Here is a 27,836-nt window from a genome sequence, read left to right on the forward strand (position 1 = left end):
ATTCAAAGGTATGATTTTAAATCCTAGCTTCTGAAGCCATAGCAGCTGGGGTGACATGCATGCCAGCTGCTATTCTGACCACACAAATTCTAAGGACTGAAAGATAGATAAGGACTTAAAGAGGGGTTAAGATCACTACACTGTTAGGCAAAACATTAAATACTTTTTAACCATCTTCAGGAGAGCTAATTTTATAGCAGTTGAAGAATAAATACCATCAAAAAGTGTATCTGACTCCAATTAGGTGTTTTCTCCTATAACATGATTCTTTGAATAAAAAAGGAGGAAAAAATTGTTTGAAATTTTAAAAGAGACTCCCAGGAATCTATTAGTATTCCTTCTCTTGCAGGAAAATAAAATGGAAGGAAGGCTATACAATCCAAGTCAGCAGCTTCCTGCTAACAGTTTGATCTGCTTTGCCTGTTTTAGCATCTCTATTTACTGGGATTTAAAGAGGCTGTATTTTTACTGTCCATGTAACTAGCAAATAATATAAGCAGCAGTCCTTAAAAGAGCCTTTCCCACTCCTTTTCATACATTTTGAAAAGTAAACTTTCTTGGAAAAAGAAAAAGATAAGCATAACAGAGTCTCTATTTAAAACTTGTTTAGGAAAGTTATAATAAACTGCAAGACTGTAATGGTTGATTGTAAGTGTGATATTAACTATTAGGAGACATTAGGTCCTATTTGTAGGTCAGGACAAATAGCTCCATCCAATAAGGTTAACAGTTTCCCTATTAACAGCACCAGTTTTATATATTTGTTTTTTTGGACTGAATAATTATTTACGTGTGACTATAAATTACTTTAAAACTTAATTTTAATTTTAATTCTCTGCAGATTTCTGGGTCCTTATAAAAAGACAAAATAAAACCAAAATGCATCACCGACACACAACCAACTGATATGCTGACATCTTAGCTTGGCCTTGCAGAGGAGGGAAAAGAAGAGGAGCTGTTGTTATTTCTACATCTAACAGCTTCTGGCTATTTCTTAGTTTCTGAGTTTGAGCCCTACTTTTGGGGAGGGAAAAAGGCCCAGCTTGTGACACCCTGTACAAGGAATTCTGCTTTTGCTGCAGTGGTGCCGGAATTCCATAATATGGGAGAAGCAGGCCTTTGAACTTACTCTGGGGTTGATAGGTGGTAGTCTAAAGAAGCAAACAACACCCTTTTCCCTTCTGGTTTGGGACGCTACCGGTGGAAGAGAAACACGTGAGGCATCCACAAACTTCCAAGGATATTGTTTCATTGCTGGCTTCTCATACTTCCCTGAGAAAAGTGTTTGCTTCTTATCTGACTCTAACTGCCTCCCTTTTGTTTGGTTTCACCGGAAGTACCTGGTAGATAATGGTTTTTGAGGAGTGAAGAATCTGTTGACATCTCCCTGGAACGCTTCATCCGGTTCAAATGGATCACTGATTTCCCTTTGACTTCCTGTTGACATCTTTTCTAGAACGTTGCCTCCAAAGTGTATCCTCCCTTTGGTCTGGAAGTTCTGTGGCTGCTCTGTACCACTGGGGTCTACGTTTTCCAGTTGGGAGGAGACTATAGGGAGAGAGGGAGGGGTTACTGGAAGAAGAAGAAGAAAAAAAGAGCTAGATAAAGGAGGTGCATTCATCCCACTGTGCCCATCCCCTCACTCTGCTTTCTCTCCTAATTCTACGTCACGGTGTCCAGGACCATTCTGACCCTGTCGGCCCCGGCACCCCTCCGCCGCACCCCTGCCCCGAGCATGGGGACGGCGCTACTGCAGCGCGGGGGCTGCTTTCTCCTGTGCCTCTCGCTGCTGCTGCTGGGCTGCTGGGCAGAGCTGGGTAGCGGGCTGGAGTTCCCGGGCACCGAGGGCCAGTGGACGCGCTTCCCCAAGTGGAACGCCTGCTGTGAGAGCGAGATGAGCTTCCAGCTCAAGACGCGCAGCGCCCGCGGCCTCGTGCTCTACTTCGACGACGAGGGCTTCTGCGACTTCCTGGAGCTGATCCTCACGCGCGGCGGCCGCCTCCAGCTCAGCTTCTCCATCTTCTGTGCGGAGCCCGCCACGCTGCTGGCCGACACGCCGGTCAACGACGGCGCGTGGCACGGCGTGCGCATCCGCCGCCAGTTCCGCAACACCACTCTCTTCATCGACCACGTGGAGGCCAAGTGGGTGGAGGTCAAGTCCAAGCGCAGGGACATGACGGTGTTCAGCGGCCTCTTTGTCGGGGGTCTGCCGCCTGAACTGCGTGCTGCCGCGCTGAAGCTCACGCTAGCCTCGGTGAGGGAGCGCGAGCCCTTCAAAGGGTGGATTCGCGACGTGCGGGTCAACTCCTCGCAGGCCCTGCCAGTCGACAGTGGGGAGGTGAAGCTGGACGACGAGCCGCCGAATAGCGGCGGCGGGAGCCCGTGCGAGGCGGGCGAGGAGGGCGAGGGCGGGGTGTGCCTCAATGGAGGCGTGTGCTCCGTGGTGGACGACCAGGCCGTGTGCGACTGCTCGCGAACCGGCTTCCGTGGCAAGGACTGCAGCCAAGGTAAGGACCCGACGCCCGACCGTGGGGGCCTCGGCCTGGGCAGGGCGCGGGGAGGCGGGCCGAGGAGCGCGGCTGGGCTGGTGCATGGGGCCTTCCTTCTCTGGACCGTGTGTGACAGTTTTGAAGTGAATATGTTCCTTGCTTTCTCTCTGCCTTTACCACCTCCCACAGCTCCTCCTTTTGCATCCTCTTAATGGTTGAGCAGCCCCCAGGTTCGTTTTCCTCCTGGAAGCCTTTTCTACCAATTTTGCTTCCTACCAAGCGGCAAGTAGATTGACCCCTCCTCTTCATTCCTCGGAATCCTTTGCCAGGCTTTCCCCTAACTGGGCCACAGCCACCAAAATAGCCACTTTTATACTTTCCTCTACCACTCTAAATTTATAATACACAGACTTTCCCCGTAACGTAGACAAGTATCTAGAAGACTTTCGGTGAAGAATTAGGTGCAGGATAGGTTCACCTTGGCGGTGGTTGAGGGTTCTTGTGCTTATTCTTGGTAAAGTACAAGGGAGGCACGATTCACAGGCACTGCTATGCCTTTTGTAAATGGAGTTGAGAGACCTGCTCTTAATCGTGGAAAAGTGGGGGTGGGCATGTGGAGATTGCCTTGGTTAGAGGGAGGAGGGTTCTTGGAATTCACGTTGCTTCCCATGGTTGGGTCAAGTTTAAGTTAAATTTGATGATTTCTGTGGTTTCTTGAAGTGGGAGGCAGGTCAGCTAATGTTAAGACATGTTAGAGATTAAATAATATTTCTTGATTAACAAATCAAATGCCTTGCAAAGATAAATAGTAGAGAAATTTAGATATTACTAGATCAGGAAGCTTCTGTAGGCTAATAAACAGGGAGTGCACGTGAATGATTGCCAGAGATTTTCTGAGAATGTTCAGCTACAGACCTGTATCTGAGTAGTGGAGGCCAAGCTGTAATTTCTGTTGTTCTTGGGGCTTGAAACAGTGTGGGATTCAAACAAACAAACAAACTAGCTTTAAAAAAACAAAAAACAAAAAACAAAAACCTTAAGTTGTTTTCCCCTCCTAACAAAATTCAGTCTTTAGTATGTGACTCTGATGTTGCTACATGATGATGACCAAAGAAAATATTGTATAAATACAGAAAAATCTGTGAACCGTAATTGAGTTAACAAAGAAGATGAAACACAGATGTATCAGTGGTTAAGCAGAAGGGAAGATATCAGGACTGTAAAATAGATAGCTATGGGCCGAATAAAGACAGTCAACACGTGGAAAAATGACATTTGTGGCAGAGATGAAAAAAAGGTGAATTATTAAATCGGTTTTCAAAGCTGTATGGCCAAAAGCTCTATGTGGGGCTGTGTTTTCTTGTATAATGTCTTCCGTTTTTTTTTTGCTGACACTGCTAAGGAGAACTAGCCCTTGTAAATCTTATTAGATTTGCCAGTTCTCTTTCACCTGACTTTAAGAGTAATGAAGATGTGATAAAATTGGTAATTGTTTAAACAGCAAAGGGAGTTAAAAGAGAAAAACCTGGTCTTTTGGATAATCTGTAGCTTTTATGGGTTTATGGAAAAAAAGTAAAGGGTTATATTGGGCTCTACCTTCATGTGGGTATTTGTTTTCATTATATTTTGGCTGAAGTAATTATAGAAAATTGTCTGTCCCATGGCCTATACTGCACTTTGGCTTTGCCAGTAAATTTCCATGGATTTAAGATCAGGCTTTATAGTATGCTTTACAATAGCAAAACAGTACATATTTTTTTCCCTCTACTAACTCCAGCCTAATTGTAAATCAGGTATAAGATAACTAGGTATGATGATTTGTTACAGTAAAATTTGTAGTTGCATACATTTACACTGATTTATAAAACAAATAGAAAATTAACAGTTTTATGAAAAAAATGTTCTAAGTCTCTGAGTGCTACTTTAAAAGATGGCAAAGACAATTTAATGAAGGACACATGAAATATAACTTCTGTCCTTAAATTAGGAAACAAATATGGTGCAGTGACAGCTTGTACTGTGTGGGAGTGTGTTTTAAATAAATTTTAAATTTTTTTCTGTGCATTTTTGATGTAGGGATCCAGGGATCATATATAATCATGAACAGCTCTGAGTGAGGAAATCATGGAAAAAGTAAAGAGAAGCAGACTTACATGTCTCTGAAATGCAGTTTATTTTGGCAAATAGATAGCTCTTTCTATAAGACGAAGAATTCAGAATTACCAAGATGCATAATTGAACAGTATAGTATCTCATGGATAAGATAATGCATCCCAGAAAAGCAAATCCATCAGGATTGTTCTGGAGTATTGATTCATTTTGAAAACTGGAGCTAAAAACAGAGTGTAAAGATCACCACTAGCCATGGAAGGGAAACAAAAGGCTGACTGCCTTTGATTATCACAGAAATGAGAAATTGTGTGATAGAGGCAGAATCAGTCTTCCCAAAAGGATTGGCTCCATTTTGCTTATTTTTCCTGTAACGTGTGTCAAATGACTATTGAATAATTAATTGGGAATGGATGCCTCTCCCATCACCGATCATGTATTGATGGTTAGGGATAGATGATTTCCATTCAGATGAAATATAAGCAAAGCCCTGCCTCTAACCAGTGTTTACACTGATTGTTCTCATTCTTTTGAAAGATCAATTTAAAAACAAATATATCCATATTCATTAGAGAACATTTAGATGGGGAAAACTTAACAGGCAAACATTAAGCACATATTTAAATCATCTCTGTTTCCGGCTACAGTTCCTTTTATATCTTAGTAAAAAATCATCTGAGGTTATTTTAGTTGCCTTCATATCAAAATACAGCATGAACTACTAAAAGAACAATACAAGTATTTGCTGCTTTTTCTTCCTGTCCTAGACTGCCTTGAAACAATTTATGCACCTGTGCACTTCTAGAATACTTTATTTAATGAGCTTAGTTTCATCCATGCTCTGTTTATTAAGACCTGGCAAGTTTTATTTTTTTCTTTATTTACTGAGGGAGAAAGACGAGAGGTTATGTGTCATTCTCAGGTTAGTAGCAAAGCCCGAGTAAGGCCACAAACACTTATATTCCTGAGCCCTGTATTAGGTTTACTGAGCAAGATTTCCAGTTCTTTCGGGTTCAGGTTTTTCAGGTTCAAGTTTTATTCAAGAGGAAAAAAATGGCTGATGGAACAAAACTAGTTTATACATTTCTTGTGTTCTGTGACTCTCAGAGTCAGCCTCAGACCTCCACTACCCAAGAATGACATCTTTCCTAAATGATGGATACTTATGGGGTATATAACTTTTGCAGTAAATTGTACTCATCGAAGTGCCCTGTACCATTATCATTTCATAAGTTTCTACTTACGAATACCAGTAGTTTCCTAGCAGCTTGAAAGAATTAGTGATTTCCATGGTTATCCGTCTTACAAACAAAAATTAAAGGCTGCTCAATGACAAATTAACTTAATTTGTACTTCTTATGATTTCCAGGTCCAGGACTCATGCATTTTGGTGTCACTTATTTAAAATTTCATGCTAGACTGGGAGTGCCACCTTTTTTCACTTGCCTTGTCTAACTGACCATAAGCACATATGCCTGTGTTGACTGATTGTTCAGTATTACTGAACATGGCAGTGTGATAGATGCCATTTAATAAATCCCTTGCTCTCTATGATTTTATAATCATTTGTTCATTCATTTAGTCAGTAAATATTAATTGAGTACTTCACATGTGCCAAACAGAGTACTAGGTTCAGGCAATAAAATAGTGAGGAAACTCAGATGTAGTTCTTACCTTTATTGACTTCACATTCTAGTTAGGGGGCACATTAATTAAAAAAAAAAAAAATGGAAAATTAAAGTGGTGGCATGTATTTTGAAGGAGAAGTATAGTATTGTTCCACCTAAAATAGTGTGTTTTGACCTAATCAGGGAATTTTTTTTGGAGGAGTGATGATTAAACTAAAATCTGAAAAATGAGAAGAAATTAACTAGGTAAAAGCAGAGGAGAAGAATTAGTTGTGGAAACTTTGTGGTAGGAGATGGCATGGCATATTGGAGGAACTGAGAGAAGGCATTTGGGCATGGACCTCTGAGAGAGGGTTGGGTCAGGACATACAGGACCACAAAGGCTATGTCGAGGCTCTTAATCTTTAAAGTAAAAGTGACAGAAAAGCAAAAGAAGGTGTTTAGTGTGGAGAGTGGGAAGGAGGGTGGCATTATCAAATTTGTATTTCAAAAATATCACTCTGGCTACAATGTAGAGAACAGATTGAAAGGGGGCCAGAGAAAAGAGAAAACATTATTTTCTGTTTGTCAGTCAACAACATTTGTTAAGCACCCACTGTAAGGCTGTAGACTGAACTAGGAGATGTGGAGAAAAGCAGACTTCTTCTCTAAGGAAGTTAGAATCTTCCTGAGTCTGGTGAGGTATGGAAATCTATGGCCTTTCATGGTTTGGAACACTTTGGGTCCACCTGTAAAAAAGAGTTATCTGGACCATTTCTTTGGATTGTCATGTGGTTTCTGTCAAATAGATATTCAGTCTAGAGGCTTCTGGAGCCCAATGGAAATGCTTTACTTTATTGTATCCCTCTGGTCCACCCCCTGCCAAATATTTTGCATCTTTCTAATGACAATACGTATTGGTTGATTGATCCTAGGCCTTCAATATTTCACCTGTAGAATGAAGGAAGACATTATGTAAGGACTTAAAATCTTTGATGATTTTTTTATTAAAAATTTAGTAGTTACTGTGTAGGTATTAAGATTGAACATAAGGGATACAGAGATTTTGCCACAACTTTAAGTCTACCATTGTAGGAAAGGGTATATAACCTTTGTTGAAAACCCTTTGAGTGGGACTGAGAAACCTATCAGTAATTTTGATCTAGCTGAAACTTTCTGGACAGCTCTTAGAGTAGGACAATGAAAAACAGCTATCTGTCCTATTAAAAAAGATGAAATTAACTATACAATAATAATCAAAACTGAGCTACCATTCTAAGAATGCCACAAATTAAGTGGGATGTATTATTGTGAGAGATTTTTTTCTTTTTTTCTTATTCTGAGATGCATTTGTAGGGTAGAGGTTAAATTATACAGGCTCTAGAGCTGGACTGCCTGGTTTCAAGTGGACACGTGTAAATTTTCTATGCCTCAAATTTGTTAGCTGTGAAATTGGGATAACAATAGTACCTGCTTCTTAGGGTTCTTATGAATATCATCCAGGTGACTTCATGTAAAGCTCTTAGAACAGTACCTGGCCCACAGGAACCATTCAGGAAGTGTCCACTGTTGTTTTTATAATTATAATTACCACCATCACTGCTACTGCTACCATCTTATTTAGAAGTGCTCTAAAGCCAAATTCAAATATGGAACTTTTACTCTGTCATCTAAAAGGAATTCTAATCTAATAGTGATTTTTGATTAGCCTGAAGGTTCCAACTTGTAAGTAAAACAAACAAACGATATAGGCAATGAGGCTCTGTTTCTGTTTCACACAATTGTGTTATAATGGTACCCAAGTCTAGGTGTAATTCAAAATAAGTTAAAAATCACATATTTTATCATTTTCCTTATGAGTGCTAAATTAACATTTCTCATTTAACAGAAAACAGTTTTTAAAAGTGTCTCTCACTCTCCACATAAACTAATACCTTTAGTTGATCCCAATCCTTTCTCTAAACAATGATTTCTTTTTTTACTATATTAATAACTTATCTAAAATATGATTTGCTCTTTGAGGTTTTTATTAGATTATTATCTATCTTAATTGGGAACCTTTTAATTGCTTTAGTACAAAAAACATCCATCCAATATTATAATCTCTCCTAGAGGCTCTCCTGTAAGTAAATCTATTTACACGTATGCTGAAGACTTGCATGCTCAGGCATGATATTCTTATATTCATCTTAAGCAGATTATATTTTTTCACCATACCAGTGAAATCATGTTCCAGTTTTGGATATCATTAAAAACGATGTGATATTGAAACTTTTTATTTTAAAAATGCACTCCTGATTGAATACAGAAAAGATTGGTACTTATAATATTCCTTATTCTTGACTGCATTGTGAAACTTAGGACTCTGAGCCACACTGGATTCTCTGAGTAGTTATTGGCCACATCCTACACCTTTTTCTTAGTGAACATTTGATGGCTACACTGGTTCCAAGAGTTATAGGTTAACTCCTGTAAATGTATATTTAAGATTACACTTTAAATTATATATTCCGGTTTGTGGTTATTATAGAGATAATAAAACTAGGATTAGAAGTTGGTATACCAATTTCTTTCAAAAGTGACATATATATATAACATAATGTAGAATAAATCAATTATTAAATTTGTTAGTTCATTATACAGAAAAAAATAGTTTAGGCAAAGTCCTTACACTGTTTTTTTCCTGGTGTATCTATAATTTTATGACCCGGTCTCCTTTCTCTTACTCAAAGGTGCAAGAAAAGGTCAGTTTTCATGGTCTTTGTCAATAGGAAGTCTTAAAATGTTTCAGTTAGGATTTTAAGAGCTCTTTAGAAATTGTAAGGCTTTGGCTTTCTCTCTTACGCGTATTTCTACCTGAATTATGGGAATGGGTGCCATGCTTTTTCAAATTTCTTTCCTGCCATATTATTATCTGTTTATTGTATGTAAATAGAGTATGGCATGGATTCTGAAGACCTAAACTCCAAGGGTGCCTTTGCCTCCAAATAGCTGTTAAAAGTAGAGTAAGACCGTTAACATTCTGTGTTTCAATTTTCAATATTGTAAATTGGGAAACCACCTGATTAGAATATTCATAAATTGTGAACTCCTGCTAACCTACCTCCCAGAGTAGTTGAGTAAATAATAGATGTACACTCTTAGATAAGCTTGAAAATTTGAAAAAAAAAAAAAAAAATCTAATGGGGACAGAGTAGATGGCTCTAAGATGTTGCAACTGTTAGCAATGAAAATATCAGACAGGCTTCTGTAAATCTATTATGGGGTCAAATTAGATGTATTTTAGAAAATTTATACCTAATAATGTGCTTAAGGTTTGGTAGAGTTCTCTTATTAAGCCTTGATACAGTGGTACATTAAAACTGAATAAAGAGGACATTGGTTGTCTTGTTCCTCCTTTGTAAAAAGCAAATAAATAGGAAATTTAAGATGGCAACTCTATGAGTGCATATAATGTAATTTTATTTATATGAAATTCAAAAACAGGCACAACTAATTTATGGTGATAGAAGTCAGAATAGAGGTTGCTTTGCAGTGGCATTGAGTAGGAGAGGACACAGTGAAGCCTTGGACATGATCTGTGGGTGGTTACATGGTGTCTTAGTTTTCCAGCTGCTAAAACAAATAACATACAATGTGTTGGCTTAAACGACACTATGTATTAATTAACGGTTTTGAGGGTAGGAGGAGTCCAAAATTGAGGCGTCACAGGGTAATGCTTTCTCCCTGAAGACTGTGGCATTCTAAGGCTGGCTACCAGTGGTCCTTTGTCCTTGGCTTTTCTGTCACGTGGCAGTGCACATAGCAGTGTCTTCTTTCTCTTCCGGGTTCTGTTGATTTCCAACTTCTAGCTACTCCTCATGGTTTCTTTCTGTGGCTTTCTCTATAAGGCTTCTAGTAATAGGATGAAGACCCATCCTGATTCAGTTGACCTCATCAATTCAGTTGAACTCATCAAAAGATACTGTCTACAACAGGTTGTCACTCATAGGATGGATTAAGATTAAGAAACGTGTTTTTCTGGGGTACATAACTCCAAGTCACCACACATGGCTCCATATCTTTATAAAGATTGACTGAATTGTAAGCTTAAGATTTATGTATTTTACTGCATGTAAGGTATACCTTTTAAAAAAAACCTTCAGGTAAAAAGTAGGAATGCTACTCATTGAATAGAAATGCACTGAATACATAGCTTATGTACAAAGAAATCCTTAATGGCTATCCACATGAAAACATTTAGACAAAAGAAGTTAAATATTTGTACCATAAACCCAAAGACAGTTTTGGAGAGCAAACGGACTTATACGTTAACAAACAAAATAATAAGGGGAGGGAATACTCTGTTTAAAATACCTGATACAACCTTTGAACTGAATGATATGCCAATTTCTTGTGCTTTTATAATGTTTGGAAATAAAACATAAGTTCTTATTTTGTATTTACATCTATTGAGAAAAAGTCCTATGAACACACTCAGACAATATAAAGCTTTTCAATTGTAACTACTCAACTGTTGAAATTAAAAGTAATTGAGTGGTGAGTATGCTGTAAGAGCTTAATAAATGCTTGAATGAGTTATTGGATATTAGATAATTCATTACTAGTCCAATCATAACTCCTACAATACTTTCTAAATTGACAAATACACATGACCCCCCCCCCCCCCCAAATATTAAGCCTCAAATTGTTTCAAAAATTGTGTTTAGTGCCCCTGCTTTATTGGTGCCATAAACACCTCTTGAAATTTCATACTGAGTCATCTAGCACCAACTACAATCACTGTTTAGAATCACAGTAGTTGTTATTATGATTATTACTTAGTGTTTACTGAGTGAAAGACATTCTATAATGTGCTTTTCCCATATTGCCTTATTTATTCCTAAAAATAGCCCTACTTAATAGCTTTTATAAAATTCCCATTTTACAAATGAAAAAATTGTGGTCAAAAACCGTACCAGTAGATACTAGATCTGTGACTTGAACCCTTATGCCCAATGCCCTAGCAGGCAGTTCTGTCCATTAGTTGACATAGCCTGTGTATATCACTTATTAAACAGCTGATGGATGCTAGGAATGTGTTCACAAGTTGTCAACTTGTTGCTAATTTCAGTAGCAACTTAATTTAAATACCTGACTTATAATATGGCCTTTAGAATTAAGAGTGATGGCAGAACCTTGAATTTAATACTATTTCCTAATGTCATGATTACAAAGAAACAAAATAGCCTGTCATAATTTATCACGCTTTGTTTCCAAAACAATTGCTTATTTGCTTCTTTGGTTAACTTTCTAGTCATGTTATACTTAATGGGTCAATACTACTCTAGAAGAAAGCCCCAATAATTTGCATCTAAAAGTTACAACTGATTCTTGTCCTTTTGAATAAAAAACTTAATTTTTGTGAAATAAGCAACATAAAATTTCCATCCATGTGAGAGTTTGGGAGATAAAATTATTAAAATTTTTGTAGTCCGTAATGATTCAGCAGAAGTGTAAAAACCTGGCCCAGTCACAGAAGTAGACACTTATTGAGGGTTGCTGAGTTAGGAAAGGGCTCTGAAGAAGATACAGGTGATGGTACAGTGGGCAGTTAATTGAAATTAGAAAACAAAAAGATAGTATCTCTTTTTGGATAAGTGAGTTTAGCTCCCCAAAACATTACCTAAAATCTACTTGAGCTGAGCTGTTCTTAGAGTTAGAAAGATGAGTATTCTCTATGTTATTTCTAGTTTATGGGAAACTATTGTTGGAAAGGAGTGGGAGGAAAACAAATCTGACTTGGCAAGCCAAAGTGCTGACCTGTACTCTTGTCCAGTTACTTGTGCTCAAAACTATCTGTACTGTAATTAGAAATATGATGTAATATTATAGGAACAAGTGCTACTTTAAATAGCACTTTTTTAGGTTGGTTCCCAGGAGGGATCTGATGGTCCAAAAGTTAGAAGAGGAGCTGCCAAAAAGAACAGTCTCTTTACTAGCATGCAACAAGAAGAGGGGCTTTCTATTTTTAATTATATACATAAGGAATTCTATGCAGGTGCTAATCCATAATGGAAATAGCACTGATCACAGCTTAGGGGCTGCTGTTGTTTCTGACCTAATAATACCTGGCCCTGTATGTGGAACCAGGTAAGCTTAAGTGGTACTCAGATATTGCTAAATTCAGCAGAATGAACTGCCCCAGTCCAGCAGAGGCAAGGAAATCAGCAGAGGCAAGGAAATTAAAGACTCATGTTTTTCTTCTGAGTAATGATGTCACTCTATAATTAAGCATGCATGGACTGTCCTAAGGGAAATAGCTGGCATGGTAGCATAAACTATAGCTGCCATATAGGAGATACCACTTTTCAGCTTAAGTTCCTTATGTCTTAAATACAAAATTGATTTTTTCTGCAAATAGTGTAATTATTTATTTAAAATCATTATATGTGATGCTTAAAATACTAAATATTTGATTTATCCAGTTGAAAATGTAAGAATAGGTGGTATAAATTGTATTTCACTACCCAAATGCACAATTAAATATGTAATAGAATATATTTATGAAATCCTATTTGAGAACTTGGTCCAATTTTCTGTGAAATAAAGTATTGAGATATTTTATGTACTGAGACATTTGCTTTTGATATATAAATGTATATATGTATATACATATGTGTGTGTGTATATATATATACATATTCACAGAGAAATATATGCAAAGTATAACATAAAAGAAAATGATAGCAAAAAGGCACTTTAAAAAATATTGAAAATCATGTTAAAATCCTCAAAAACTTATATTGGTTGAAAACATGTCATTAAAAACATAACATCTTTAAAACTTAAAATAGTCTGCCATAATATATACTTTTTCTACATAAAACCTTAGAAAACTAAAACTCTATCCTTATAGTCAGATAAAATGCTTTTCTCTCATCAGGCACAGTATTAAAGATTTTGAGATTTCTGCAAAGTAGCGTTTTCGTATTATTGATTGATATCATCCCAGCAGTTTCTGGGGATTGTGTGACTAACTATATTCAGTTTTCCTCTAAGATTGCTCTGAAAGTTACCAAGAGTAATTCACTTTGATGGAACTTTATTATTTTTATTGGCATGAACTACATTTGTGTTCAAACAGATGAAAAATTTAAACTAATATTGTTCATTATTTCTTTAAAATTTGCATACATAAAGAAAACTAGGGACTTAAACTTATTAACTGAACACCAGGTGAGTTCAAAATAAGTCAAAACCACTGCAGGAGTATTTTGAAACAAATTTTTAAAATAATAACCCAGAAACCTCTTTTAGTTTTACAGTAGTTGGAAAAAAATCTGTAAGAATTTTTTTTTTTTTAATATTTAAATGAGTAATGTATAAATTTTAGAACATGCTCCACTGGTCAGTTTCTATTATTATTTGGAAATTTTTTTTTTGCTATGTAGTTCATTGATTCCCTCTTCCTCTGGCCTCTTCAATCTTTATTTAAATTGAAATAGTAGTGTTAAAATAATATGATTTTCCCATTTTATCACAATTTACATTCTTTTGGCCTCAGATCAAATCTAAAGATTTGTTTTTCACTTGAAGCTCTTTCCGCTGTTTATTCTGTGACACTCTACGTGGCTTTCCTTCACAAAAGTAAAGGCCTAGGTAAAATCTCAGGAATTAGAATAATTCTTCATCTGGAAATGGAGCGCCTCCATGACCGTTAGCCGAGAGCCGTGCACTTTTCCAGAGATCGTTGGACATAAAGAACAGTGGACACCTCTCCTTCTCCCAGACCCAAGAAGTTATTCATCCTGGACCAAATCCTTGTTTGTATAACACAGAAAATGTTGTCTTTTATCCAGAACAGAAGCAATAAAGATTTTTATTGGGGCCAAATGTACAGTCCTGGAGCATCTTCCACTGACGGACGGAGGATGGAAGGATGATTAGATCTCAGGGAAGCGCTGAAGCCTGGGGTGTGTGATCACTGAGAACAGGGGAAGGAAGACGGAGATAGAGAAACAGGAAGGAGGAAAGATTACTGGGTGAAAAAGAGTGTTGGAGAGAAGGAGAGAAGAGCTTAAATAATCGAAAACAACCAGGACATTGAAAACTGGGTATTTAAAATGACAAAAATCATGCATCTGGTTAGTGGAGGAATTGGACTAGAACATGCATTTCTTGACTTCTAGTCCTGTATTTGAGCTGAAGAGAGAAATAAGAGCAAAGCAAAGACATGGAAAAACACATTGTTATTTACAGTTAAGCCACATAAAATATAATCACCCTTTGTCTCTCCCTCTAGTTTCTGACAGTGTGTCATTGGAATTTTCCCTCCCAACTGATAACCACCACCACGCTCTACCAATAATAACAGCAAAATCTTACATAGCACTTACTGTGTGTCAGACACTATTTTAAAACTCTTTATACATATTAATTCATTTAATCCTCCTGACAACTCTGAGAGGCAGATACAGTTATCCCCATTTTACAAATGAGAAACTGAGGTCCAGAGAGATATTAAAAATTCTCCAAATCCATGCAACTAGTAATTTGCAGAGCCAGCACTTAAGCCAAGGCCCCATGACTCCATGCCCGTAATCTGTAATGCCTTTTTTAAATAATAAAATAATAACTGCCTTTATATCCCCACACATTCTTACACATTGGTAATCTCTCATGTGTTTAAAAGATGATTGTATTAGTTAATATAATCCCTTTTTTTTTTTGTCCCCTCTCTCTCAGAATTCCGTTTAGATGTTTCTTGCAGAATTTCTTCCTTAATTCTAATGAAAACACTTTCTCTTTTGACATAAATTAATTTTTCCTACTACGTCCTCTGGAAATAAATCCATATATTCAGTATCCTCTTGAATTATCTTTATCTGCCTAAGATAAAGAGTGCTGTCTTCACTGAGCTAAAATGTTCCCGATCCCCTTTCTATGAAACTGGTCTGACATTCATCCTCCTTGCCCTAATAGCTGGCTGCCCCATTTATTTTACCCACTATCACTTCAGACTGGCTAATGCTCTCCCAAAGGTTAGTTTCCAAAACGTGTAACACCACCCCCCACCCCCAGATCTGTTTCTCACAGTGGCAGCATCCCTACACTTTCAGTGGCTCCTAACCTTTCCTTTTGCCTCTGTCTGACTTGCTGATTTGCTGTTATACCTTGGAAATTGCGTAGGCAGCTACTTCATAAAATTCTTAGGAAATATTATTACCTGGTGGTTTAAAAAATATCTGTCACTAGTGTCTGTAGATCAGAGAGTCAATTGTGTAAAGGGAAAACTCTTGATCACATTGAACTTGTAATCAGGAAAAGTAGGGCAGAAAAATGTGAGCTGACAAATAGAGAAAAGAATTTGGTCTAAGGAGAACTGGCAGTGGTAGTCTGGTCCACAAAGGACTAAACAGTGGAAATGGATTTGAAAAAGGATGTGTTGGTTTAGGCCTAAGCAAAGAGAAAACAACATTTGCTTGTAATTCTAGATAAATGTAAGAAAGGTCAGCTGAAGAGGTGGATGAATTTTTATCGCTAGAGGTCCTTAACAATAGTTTATAGACAACTGCCAGTCTTAAATTGCTTATGATTTCCCTTCGTCAGCTAAATGGGGCCTGGACCAAATGACCTTCAAATGTATTTTCAGCCTTGTAGTTATGTAAATAATTGTACTTTGTTTTAAACCATTAACATGTACCTCTCATGTCTGAGTTGGAAATAGCCCAAAATAAATAAGCAAACACCTTTTCCCAAAAAACCTTATCCCCTCTAGCAAAAAAACCCAGAGCTATTCCAAGGGCGACCAACATTAAAATTCTCGGATGAGTTTCAGTAAGATATGGCACCAACTGCTAGAGAGCACTTGGCCCATGAATCGCTTTCCTCACTTTGCTGTGGCTGCACATGGGTGTCCCTGGAATGCACTCTGGCCACCTCTCCGCTCAGATGCTTATGTTTTCCCAGAGCCAGCTGCCCTTGTTGTCCTCGTCACACAGTGGATTGCCGGTTTCATGTTTCCTTGAATGTGGTTCAGCTCAAGTTACAGCTGCTGCCTATGTTCAACTTCCTTCTTGTTCACTTGCCATCTCCGGGGTATCCTCCCAGTACCGACTCCATCTCCGCCAGGCGTGATGTTCCTGCCCGGCTGCCTAACAGCGGTGCATTCGAGCGGTGCCTCTTGGCTCTCTATCCTTTTATGTTCTGCGTCATTGCTATTCCTCTGGGAAATACAGCTTAGAAAGAAAGGGGCTTTGGAAATGGTATGATTTCTTCCTGGAGAAGGATGAGAGGGCTGAAAAATAGTTTTTGGGTGAAAGCAAAACAAAAAAAAAAAATCAAAGCAACAACAAAAATACCCATGAAATTAAAAGCACTTATTTTTGAATATTTCATCTGGTTCATGGTTTCTGAGCCCATGCAGTCACACAGACCATAAATCTAGCCTCCTTTTTGATCCCTCCATGTTTTCCTCATTCATGAATCTATTCATAGTTCCTGCCATCACCTACGAGATGAGATGCTGGCTTGTAGGCAGTGAGTGGTTCTCCATCTCATGTTCTCAGCACACGTGAAGACTGAAAGTTTGACAACATATATGAAGAGGCTGAAACCTAAATGCAAGTATGAAAAATTCTGGCATCAGAAATAGGAATAAAATATGAATAAAACTCACTTTTAAAAATAGTATATGAATATGTATAATAGGGTGTTCATGATATACTAACATTTTTTGGTTTGGTTATATCTGTCAGATATTGCTATAGCAGCATATATTTTCAGTAGCAGCAAATAAGAGCCTTGATTTTGAAATTACAAGTATGGTGGTATGCCTTTGAAGGGTGAGAAACATTTGGATCTATTTTTAAAATTAAAGTTAATGGATTGTTTTACACTCTTAATTAAATCACCATCATTTTCAAATTATTCTAATCACTGGATTCTTCCGTATCAAAAGAAAACAGTTTTTATTAAGCTATGAGTATGTCATACAGGCTGGGTAGAAAAAGCACTGGATTAACTAATACTGAGTTGTCTTGTTTTGGCATAAAATGTTGAGAACACATGGGAAGTCAGGAAACTTGACATTTTATTTTTTAGTGAAACACTGGTTTTGTTTACCCGCTGGTCAAAGAATTGAAAGGGAAAGAAGTCACATTCTAGTGGGGAAAGTTAGCAGATACACAGATGGTTTCAATACAGTGCAACAAATGCTGTCACAGAGATGAGTCTTTAATGCTACTGGAGACCTGAAGATAAAGGGACTAATTATGTGCTTTCAGTGACTAGGTTCACTTGATTTTATTGATGTTATGCTGTGTCAGACTCTCATACTCACCCAACAGGATTAGTGTTAGTTTCCTTACCACTCTTCTTATTGCTAGGCACTGCTCCCCCACCCCCACCCCCACCCCAAAAAAGTTCCTCCCTACTGCTGGAGTGATACTTTAAAAATAACAGTTCTAAACTTTTAAGAATAACAGGCAAGAGCTTTCATAAACCAGTCTCTGTATCTTCCCAGGCTCATTTTTTATACTTCTCTCCTAACAGAAACATTGTTATCTAGGCCAATTATTATTTGTATTGTGGATAATCACTGCACTTATGAGTCTTGGGGCCCTTTCTAATGGATTCTCTCTGGATCGAATGCTCTCTGTCCAATCTCCACTGAGTCAAATTCCACCCATTATTGAAAATCCATCTAAAAGGCTTCCTCTGTGAAATCCTCCCTGAGTCCCTTTTTTGTACTCAACACATTCTGTTATAGACATCATCTTACCTTATTTCTTTATTTGTTTATAACTTCTCAGGGGACCACTTATACCAGCCTTCAGCTGGCCCATAATAAAAGCTCAATAAATATTAGTAAATTCAGTGAAATTTAAGATATAACATAGAGAATATTGAGGATAATGTTCCAAGGAAACAAATAAGCAATTCTTTAAAGAAGAAATTCAAATAGCCAAGAAATATATGAAAAAAGATTACCTTCAATAATAAGTAAAGAGATGTAAATTTAAATGAGGTATTATTTCTTGTTGGCAAAGATGTAGCAATATAGACAATCTTAGCACTGTTGCACATCATTGGTTGGACCGTAAATTACTACAGCATCTTTGAGGAGCAATTTAACAGTAGCTACAAAAAATTTAAATGGGTATATGCTTTAAAACATCAATTCTACTCTTAAGTTTTTTTTATGCAGAAATACTTGAACAAATTCTCACAAATATATCCAGTGATACTCACTGCATATGGTCTGTAATGGTGAAAACAAGTAAATTGAATCAATCCCATTTTTAACATGCAGTTGGTTAAATAAACTGGTAGACCCATATACAGTTTCTCACAACTTTACATGTATGAAGAATACCTATATGAACTGATATGGAAACATGTTAAGAATATATTAAATGAATGCACACAAAATGAAAATATGTGTATCTTTGTAAATATATGCAAAAAGTAGGATTTTATATACACACTTATTTTTATTTTAAAAAAGTCAGTATTTTGTAAAGATCAGGTGTTTTACTGTTTTCAGTGGAGGGGATAAAGAATCTATTTAAATTGTTGCGAGGTGAATGTATTTATAAGTGCAGGACCAGATTAACAAAAGAAGTGTGTTCCTTTACATTTTCAGGGATTTTCTGTATTTCTGAAAATGTCAAACCAATGGTCCATTTCAAAAGATGGGACCCATTTTATGACTTTCCAAGAATTTGTCATTATCATCCTAGAATGAACATTGTGTTGTAGAAATAAAAATACAGTGTTCCTATTGTCAGGACAGAATATGGCACTAACCCTGCAGGAAAAATTCTGAATTGTAGAATTTGAATCCTATATAAAGCAAAGGCTTTTTCAAACTTGCATATATTTGTCTGATTGAATGATAATTTTCCTGATAATTAATAAAGGGATCTTTATAGGAATAGGAATTGAAAACATGTAATGCTAATCCTAAGCAGAGTGATTTGTGTTAATGTTCCATTTACAACCTTGCTCCCCCATCCACCTCTAGTCCCAATCAGAGAGATTGCTGAATAGGCCAGTGCAATGTCCAAGACTGATTTCATAGTAAGCTACATTATCATTCTTGTAATGTCTCCTCTCCCTAAAGGAAATCCTAGAAACATCTGAGCAAAGTTCCAAATGACTGACAAGGCTTTCCTGCTTTACTTCATACACATGTATGTTATCAGTAGTTACTTAGCTGACTCTTTAATTTGTCTAAATTTGCACAGGCATAATGGAAACTGACAATACAATTTTCCATTGAAAATTGCAAATGGATGACTAAGCTGAGCAATTCACCTGTTCCTTTTGTGCAGGTATCTTATGCTACACCGGGATGGCTATACTCTGAAAATTGTTCATCTAAATTCATGCACCCATGCATACAAATTGATTTGCTTGCTCATTTTGCAGTTTCTAAATATGGATTTGTTGCAAAAAAATTTTCATATGAAACCAAAATTCTTCTTTTACCTCTTCTTCAGAAATTTGTCTGGTGTGAAATCTAGGTGCTTGCACAACTGGATCCCTGTAGAAAATGCTAAAAGCATGGAGATGAAAGCCTTAAATCTTGCTGTGGAACATAATTCTTAACCCAGGTCTTGTTCTTATGGGTCAGCTGTTTGAAATTACTCAGAGCAACATTGGCATTAAGTGACAAGAATTGATTCAGACTATCCAGGTCATTTACTAACGCATGATTTATGAGAAACTATAGATATTCAGTCAAGTAACTGAAAGATGTGTTATTTTTTTTCTTTTCTACTAATTAACTATGTCTTATTGGGCCTCAGTTTCCTTAACTTTATCTCTTAGAATTTTTTCCATTAAAAAAAACAGGAAAAAAAATCCTTAAGTTAAGATGACAATGAAATTTATCCATGTAAACAAGCCTAATATTATCACTAAGTTAAAGGCAATCTCTTAAAGAATACGAATATCTCAGTATAAGTTTTATGAAAAATTTATCACAGTTTTTCATGGTTATTACCATTTATAAAAAGTTAAAATGCTGTAAGTTGAGGAATTATCACAATTTTGATGGCTTTTATTAAATATTGAGCATCTTTACTACATAATTAATATATTTATTATGGGACATAATATTAATAACATCTTTTAATAATACCCTGAGTAGTAAAGGGAAAGCAGTAAGGGATTGATATTTACTAATTATCATTGAAAACAGAGGAGAATAGTTCATAAAATACAAACATAAAGATATATCTAAAAGTACATTTGGTTTTTCTGTTTTTTTCCTGTTGCATCACCAAAACTTAAATAATTGAGAAATCATAGTACAGTTTGCACATTTTTAACCCACCTTAGATTTCAAAATCTCCAAATAGATATTGCATCAAATTTTCTCTGGGTGATAATTTTTTCTTTGACTACCATCTGTGCATTCCAGAAATAGTTCAGAAAATTATACTTTTTATTAATCTTCTGATAGAAGATTCTGATAGAAAATGTCCAGTTGCGTATGAAAACAAAGGTAATCTGTTACAAACTGGAATTCTTAAGTAAAATGGAGAAATAGCTATAGCTAACTGTAGTATCTAAGGTGTTAACTGATATACCAGAGAGAAATTTTAAAATATTTGTGAAATTTTAAGAACTATTTGTAAGCACTGGGGAAGATACTGGGGCTACATTTGTGACCACATGGGCCTCAGGCTGCTCTTGTGGAGTTTATAATCTACAGGTGAGCACAGACATGCATCTACAACACAGAGTGATCAACACTAATGCTGGGGTACACAGGTCATATGGGAGAACAGATTAGGGGATGTAACTCTGATTTAGGGGTAGAGAGGCTTCTCAGGGGATAAAACAGGTAAGGTGAGATTTGAATATGAATATGAATTAGCTGAGGGAGCAGAAGGGAGAAGAGGGAAGATCATGCTAAAAAAGACTGGGCTTTATTTCAAGAAATGAAAATAGTTTAGAATATCTGGTGTACAGAGGAAAGAATGTTAAAATACCAGCTACAGACTAAGCATTACAAGTTTTGTAAGCTATGTTAAGAGGTGAGGAACTTATCTTTTGACAATGTGGTGGAGTAATAAGGATGGGAAGTAATGTAAGATTATAAATTTAGAAACACTACTATGCAAGAGTGGTATGTCTTGGATGACAAGCAAAATTGGAAATATATGGTGGCACTGAATAATTAGATAACGTAGCTCTAGATCAAAATGAGACAAAACTAGAGGTTCTTGTAAGAAATGTCTATGACCATCATCAATAGATTTATACATGTTTTGAAGATTGTTAGTTTCCACCATAGCCCATATAGATTAGATCTTGGGAGAGAAGGCGTAGCATAGAATTGAATAAATGGAATAAGGGTATACTAGCTGTCAAGTTGGAATGGAGAGGGTGAGAAATGCTAGGCGGAAGACTGTTAGAGTGAAAGTCAGAGGATGATGGAGGCCACGGATCCTGTTAACAGAGGAATCAAAGGAAACCAGGAGGGAGAGAATTGAAAGTAGCAGAATAAAAATTTTGTTATTTTTTTTTAACCGCTACATCTAGGCAGACATGATATTCTAGTGACTGTACAGTGTGTTCTCTTTGGTGGGGTAAAATTTGTTCAAGTTTCACCAAAGTCTAAAATTAATCTCTTTCAAGACTTCTCCCCTTCCTTTGATCTGTTTCTATGCTTACCAAACACACTTTCCATTCGAATCCAAACTTCCAGTTGTGTTGATACTTGAAAAGTGTGCCTGGAGATGTGTAGAGAAGTGAGTCTCCCAGCCACTGATTGTCTCCCCATTGTAAAATAATATATTTGCATCCAGATTTATAGTTAAGAGGGAAAAAAAACCCCACAGCAGCTAAGCCAAAGCCACTTATAAACAAAAGCTTGTTTATAAAATCATGTTCTTTCAAGCTAGTTTCATAAAACTGCATTTTCTAAAATGTTCAGATGTTTTAAATACTCATATATACCTATGTAATACAAAATCAAGTATGTTGATGACATGTCCAGACAAAGTGCTGTCAGAAGGGAAAGAAAAGGGACTCAGGAGTAACCAAGGACGAAACTACCTGTATTGAAAGTAAGCATTTACTTAGTGGCTGCTATGTCTCTTTTAGCTCTGCATATCTCCTTTGTTTTCTCATCCAGAGTCTGTTTATTTACACTGTCCTTTAGCACCTGTCTAAGGCTTTGCTCATGGCAGGTGTGTGGGGGTGTTTACCGGATGTCTCTCCACCATCCAGGGCCTGAACTAGGGCTTCCTTGCTCCAACTCCTGGAAACTGGCTATATAAAGTTTCCTTTAAAAAAAAACAAGAAATGAGGATCCATCCAGAATAAAAGGCAAAGGCATTCTGGGGGCAAAGGGATTACTAAAATTGGTTTTCAGCGGATCTGTGAAAAGAGTTCTAATGTGTTACAGTGATGATGGTTGAAAGGGTAAGCAGGGAAGAATGAATAACAGCCACCACATCTTTAGTACAAGCTGAGACTTCTGAGAAAAGGTGTGTCGTTTCTATAACTCACTTCATGTTTGATAACAGCCAAGAAGATAATCACTTAACTTTGTTTCTTTCTTAAATTTTTTTTTAACTTCTCTCCTTCTGACAGAAGATATATGTGTATACTGTTGTCTATACATATAGACCATTTTGTCCATGTACAGAGAAGCACAGAGCCAAATAAGATTCTTAATTACAGTACATCCTGTTTATCTGATTACTTTTGCACAAACATTCTATATTTTTAAAATTAGAATTACTTTCATGTCCTATGTGAATTTTTAAGGCAGGGTATTTTTATGATTCAATGTGATATTCATTTTTGGAAAGGAAGTTTCAAGAAAAGTTTTATTAGCCACCATAATTAATCTCTAATACTTTTCTCATTCTGAAATATTTAGGTATTAAGACTATATGTGAAAACTATCTGAAATAATGCTCTTGGTGGTCCACATTCTTTAGTAACTTGACCAGTTAAGCATAGTTCTCATAGTACTTTAGTGGTGCATCCTAACTGGTCTGTTATGCTGATAACAGTAACTCCGTTTAGGGAAATCACAGTTTTTGAGGAATTCATCGTTCCTTCAATACCCTCCATAGTTGTTTGACTGATTAACCTTATGAGGTAAAATAATAACAGATGCCTAAATGAGTAGAACTGTAGGATACTACTGGGTAATAATAATTAAATCCTTTCCTCTGCCTCCTCCTTTTTTAAGATCAGTTCCTTCATGTGGAGGAGTCTGTATGTTAATGCTTAAACAGAGTATTAATTTGTCAGAAATTCAAGAAAAATTTATTAAGAAGTGAAAATATCCTTGAAAATGTCCAAGTTACAGAATCCATAGAATTTTGGAGTTGGAAGAGAACATGTAAAGAACATGAAGATATCTACTCCATCTACTCTTTTTAAAGATGATTGAACTGAAGCCGTCACAAAATTAGTTTCACCAGCCCAACATAATTTCCATCATTTTACTTTCAGGTGGCAAAGAGAAATAGCATTTCACAAAATTATATTCCATCATCTTATATGTATGATGTAATATTCCTGATGTGTCTCCTTTTGTTCCCATTCAGTTATATTCATGAAGAACTCTTTCCTCCCCATTTTGCTTATGTTCACAAAGAACTCATTCTTCCATCTGACCTTACTGGAAGATACTTTCAGACTCATAACAAAACTCTGTATTTGCATTGGAAAATAAGTGTGTTTTCCTCATGGAAAGTCTTTTTAACAAATTCATCATTAGATGAGTCTCCTACATTCTGTTTTGGAACACAAAACAATGGTGTACTATAGCAAATAAATCAAAACCCTCATAATATGGAATAAGATTCTATTTTCTAAGAAAGCATGCAGTTTATGAAAAGAGTGCTTTCCTAGAAACACTACCTTTTAATAGTACCTGTGATTACGCCATTTAAAAAAAAGGTTTTTTTGTGTATTGTGTCAGCCAACAATTAGGAAATGTCGTTAAATATAAAACTTTATTTTTGTTCATATCAAGAATGAAATGACTGTTGCCCATATTAAAGAATAGCATGAATAGGGGAAAGTTTATATTTTATAACTGCTGTGTCTAAATTTTAATAAAATGAAACTCTGAGAGTATTGTTTGAAAAAAGAAAAAGTATGCCTAATTGATCTCCCTTTAGGGGAACTCAGTGAAACTTGTGTAGGAGATCAAAGCCTAAGTGGTTCATTCATTATAATTTTAATAAATGTGTGGATCTGTTTTTTATTTTAAGTACAGTATAGTGCAATAATGAAATTAAATTTGCAGATAAAAGAATTGCAGATGCTCTTTTATCAAATTGCTGTTTTGGAAAGGCACCAACAAAGTGATGTTTTAAGTTTGAGTTTCTGCTCTGGCTTGCATTTGAACTCTTTCTCATTAAAGTTCTAGCAACACAATTGCCTTTTCTAGGAACACTACTTATCCTTTTTTTTTTTTTTTTTAAATGAGTCTACCATTGTGCATATCTGGGTTGGAAACATATGGAGGCAATAAACTTGATTTGAGCTTTACTCTGTTTAGTACACAAAGCATTCATTCAGCCCTGAAGATACGCTAAAACAAAACACAAAACCTATTCATCCACCAAATAGGGAAAGGCATTATAATCCTCTTTAGCCCTCATCACACTTTCCACTGTTCCCTTGACTGTAAGCTCTTGCATCTTTGTAAGTTCCAACTCTTCGTGCTCTATGCCCTACTTTCAAATTATAATTTATGCTTTGCCTAATACGTTTCAGAAGGCTAGGCTTGCTTCACGTATGGAAGCAGAAAAATGGAGAAATAATTAAGTTATGGCTACTAATGGTTTTTAAATCATTTCTCATCTTTTGTAAATAATCATTTTTTACAGTGTTTAATTTTTTATTAGAAATTAACAAAGCAAATCAAGTTTACAGGATTAAAGTACATATTTTCCCCAAACTGTGATATGGGTTGTATTGGAATTGAAGAAATTGGGAAATTGAAAAAAAATTTCTTTGCTCTGTTAACTTTTACGTATTTCCTCATTTGTTTGATCCTGTACTAAGCATCTAATCTCCAACTACAGAGCCCCGTTTTCTGGATCCTTTTATCTCTTTTCAAAACCAGTATTATGATCTTTTTGTACCTTACTGTTTCTGTCTGTAAATTATTGGGTAATATTATCTACCTCAAGGAATGTTAAATGAAATAATCCATTCTTTCAAACAATGTCTTCTTAACTTTTGCTGCGGATTGAATATTATTGTAGGTGCTGGGAATAGAACCATGAAAAGACAAAGCCCTGCTTTTATGGATATGTGCAGATGGGAAGGCAGGAGATAGAGGAGTAAATCAATGAGGGTTTTATATAATGTAATATGATATCAGAAAATGACAAATGCTATGAAGAAAATTAGAGCAGGATAAAGGCATTGGTGCATAAAGACAGTTGATATTTAGTTAGGGTGATCATGTTAGGCCTTCTGAGAAGGTGGCATTTGAGCAAACACAAGAAAGAAACATGCAGTTATCTGGGGCAGAATGCTCCATGCAAGTGCAACAGACCTAAACTGGCAGTGTGCTTGAATGCTCAAAGAAGAGCCTGGAGGCCAGAGTGGTTGAACACAGAGCAAAGAGATGTTGAAAGGAGGTGGATTGGCCCAGTAACTGGAAGCCAGATTGCATAGAGCCTGACAGGCCACTATAAGAAGTTTGAATTTTATTCTAAATTCAGTAGGAAGCCACCGAATCATTTCAAAATTATTTTAGTCACTGCAGGGAAAACTGATTGTAGGTGCACAGGAGAGGACATAGAGGAACCATCATATTGACCAGAGGCAATGCTGTACTAGGGTTGTAGGGGAGGAGGTGGGCAGAGCTGGTGAATATTAGAACGTAATTTGAAGGCGTAGCTGAGAAATTTTCTGATGGATTATACTGTAGGAGAAGGATGAAAGAGAGCTGTAAAGGATGCCTCTAAGTTGTTTGACCTGAGTATGTGGATGACTGGAGGGGTCATTTCCTGAAAGAAGGAAGTCTAGGGAAGAAGTGCCTAGCATTGTGCTTTCACATAGAAGATGTGCGGTTAACATTGCTTTCTTTCTTTCTCTTACTCCCCCCTAAACTTTTACTCCCATAAAAACACATTCACTTCTTCTAAAGGGTAAGCTTAGACAAGGTAGAGGGCATGTTTTTCAATAGCACTTTTGACTATCCACTCTGTATAGCACAAGATATTTACTGAATAAATTAATGAATAAGTGAGAGTGATTATTGTGGGTCAGTCAAGATAAAGTAAAATGGATTAATGAGCTAAGGTAGTGTCTGCTTTCCTTCCACAACACTTGAGTGCCATGCTAGCACATCCCACAAAGGGGGAACACCAGTGTTGGGGGAACACGGCATCCTAGGCTGCTGTAGGGGCGTTTGAGTCTTTTCTTCAGGTTGAAACAGTTGGAAGAATACTCTGTTACAATAATTACGGTATCATTGTAAGCCTTCTTTACAGATTACTTGTTCAACATGATACCGGAATCTTAGTCTTTTTTAGTTTTAGTATTTCAAGAATGCCTTGCAATTGTTTCTAGTCCAAACATAATTTTATCTACTTATTGAGTACTTACTGCATTCTAAGAACTGTGCTTAACACTGGGTTAAATGCATTTCAGTCATTAATTTCTGTATTACTCTTATTAATATATATTGAATTGACACTGTAGTATGTGTGCAAAACAAGGACTCTGTTTAGAAGGGGTTCACATTATTGTGGTGGGTGTATGAATTGCTATAAAAGCTTGTAAAATACTTGGAAATACCATTAATTTATCTATGAGATAGTGAACTATGTTTTTATAATGAATACCAATTTACTATATGTTTATTTTCTAATGATAACATTAATAGTTTGTTAATGGAGCATTTAAATATGTACCAGGCATATTCTAAGTACTCTACATGCATATCCTGAAGCAATCACATACTTAATAGCATTTCTCTATGCTGTGTCCAGCCACAGTTGTTTCTTGAAGACCTATTAGAATCAAGCATGATAAGAGTGGAATGTGATCCATTATCTCTGAATTATTAACCCAGTATCATTTGTGCATAAATGAATACAGATCCTTTCAGCATGTCCATTAATGTAAAAGGCAGTTTGAAAGTGAATAATTTTTTTCTTGGATGCTACAGAAGAAATAGGTCGTGTATTTCAACATCCTGCTTGCAGTGGCACTCTCATTAACACAAGGGCTCTTAATTTTGGAATGAGAACATTTAGATACAGCTAAAATTTATCTGACCTCACTGTTTTATGTGTGTATGTGTTTTGGTTGAGTAACAGTTTATTAGACATCAGTATTATCTCACCTAATAAACTCATTGAGATTTCTGAACTGAATGAATGATTTGAAATGTTAGCTTGTAATTAATGGACAAGATTAAGTAAGGGACGGATGAAGTAACATGCATAATTTCCCAAACTGGAAAGATTCCTTGGTGTAAACAGACTTTGGTTTGTCTGTGGCGATTATTGAAATTGACTGCATTTCTATTTTCCAGATAAACCTGGCTTTTCTGAAGAGCTCATTTCCTCTGTTCCTCTCTTTTGAATTCTTTTCATCTAAAAATCCAGAAATCTTCATGACTTTGAAATATAAATGC

General features: G+C 36.5%; 1 protein-coding gene across 25 annotated transcripts in view; it reads left to right on the top strand.

Moving 5' to 3' along the window:
- NRXN1 (neurexin 1) overlaps nucleotides 1-27,836 on the top strand; it is a 1,176,176-nt gene that overhangs the window by 2,341 nt on the left and 1,145,999 nt on the right. For all 25 annotated transcript variants that reach the window (XM_037806685.1, XM_037806663.1, XM_037806673.1 and 22 more), the window contains exon 2: nucleotides 842-2,507. In XM_037806685.1, the coding sequence (XP_037662613.1) occupies nucleotides 1,736-2,507 (772 nt within the window). In that variant the 5' untranslated portion in view covers nucleotides 842-1,735. The remainder of the gene's footprint in view (nucleotides 1-841; nucleotides 2,508-27,836) is intronic.

Source organism: Choloepus didactylus, chromosome 17 (genome assembly GCF_015220235.1).
Source record: "Choloepus didactylus isolate mChoDid1 chromosome 17, mChoDid1.pri, whole genome shotgun sequence".
NCBI lineage: Eukaryota > Metazoa > Chordata > Mammalia > Pilosa > Megalonychidae > Choloepus > Choloepus didactylus.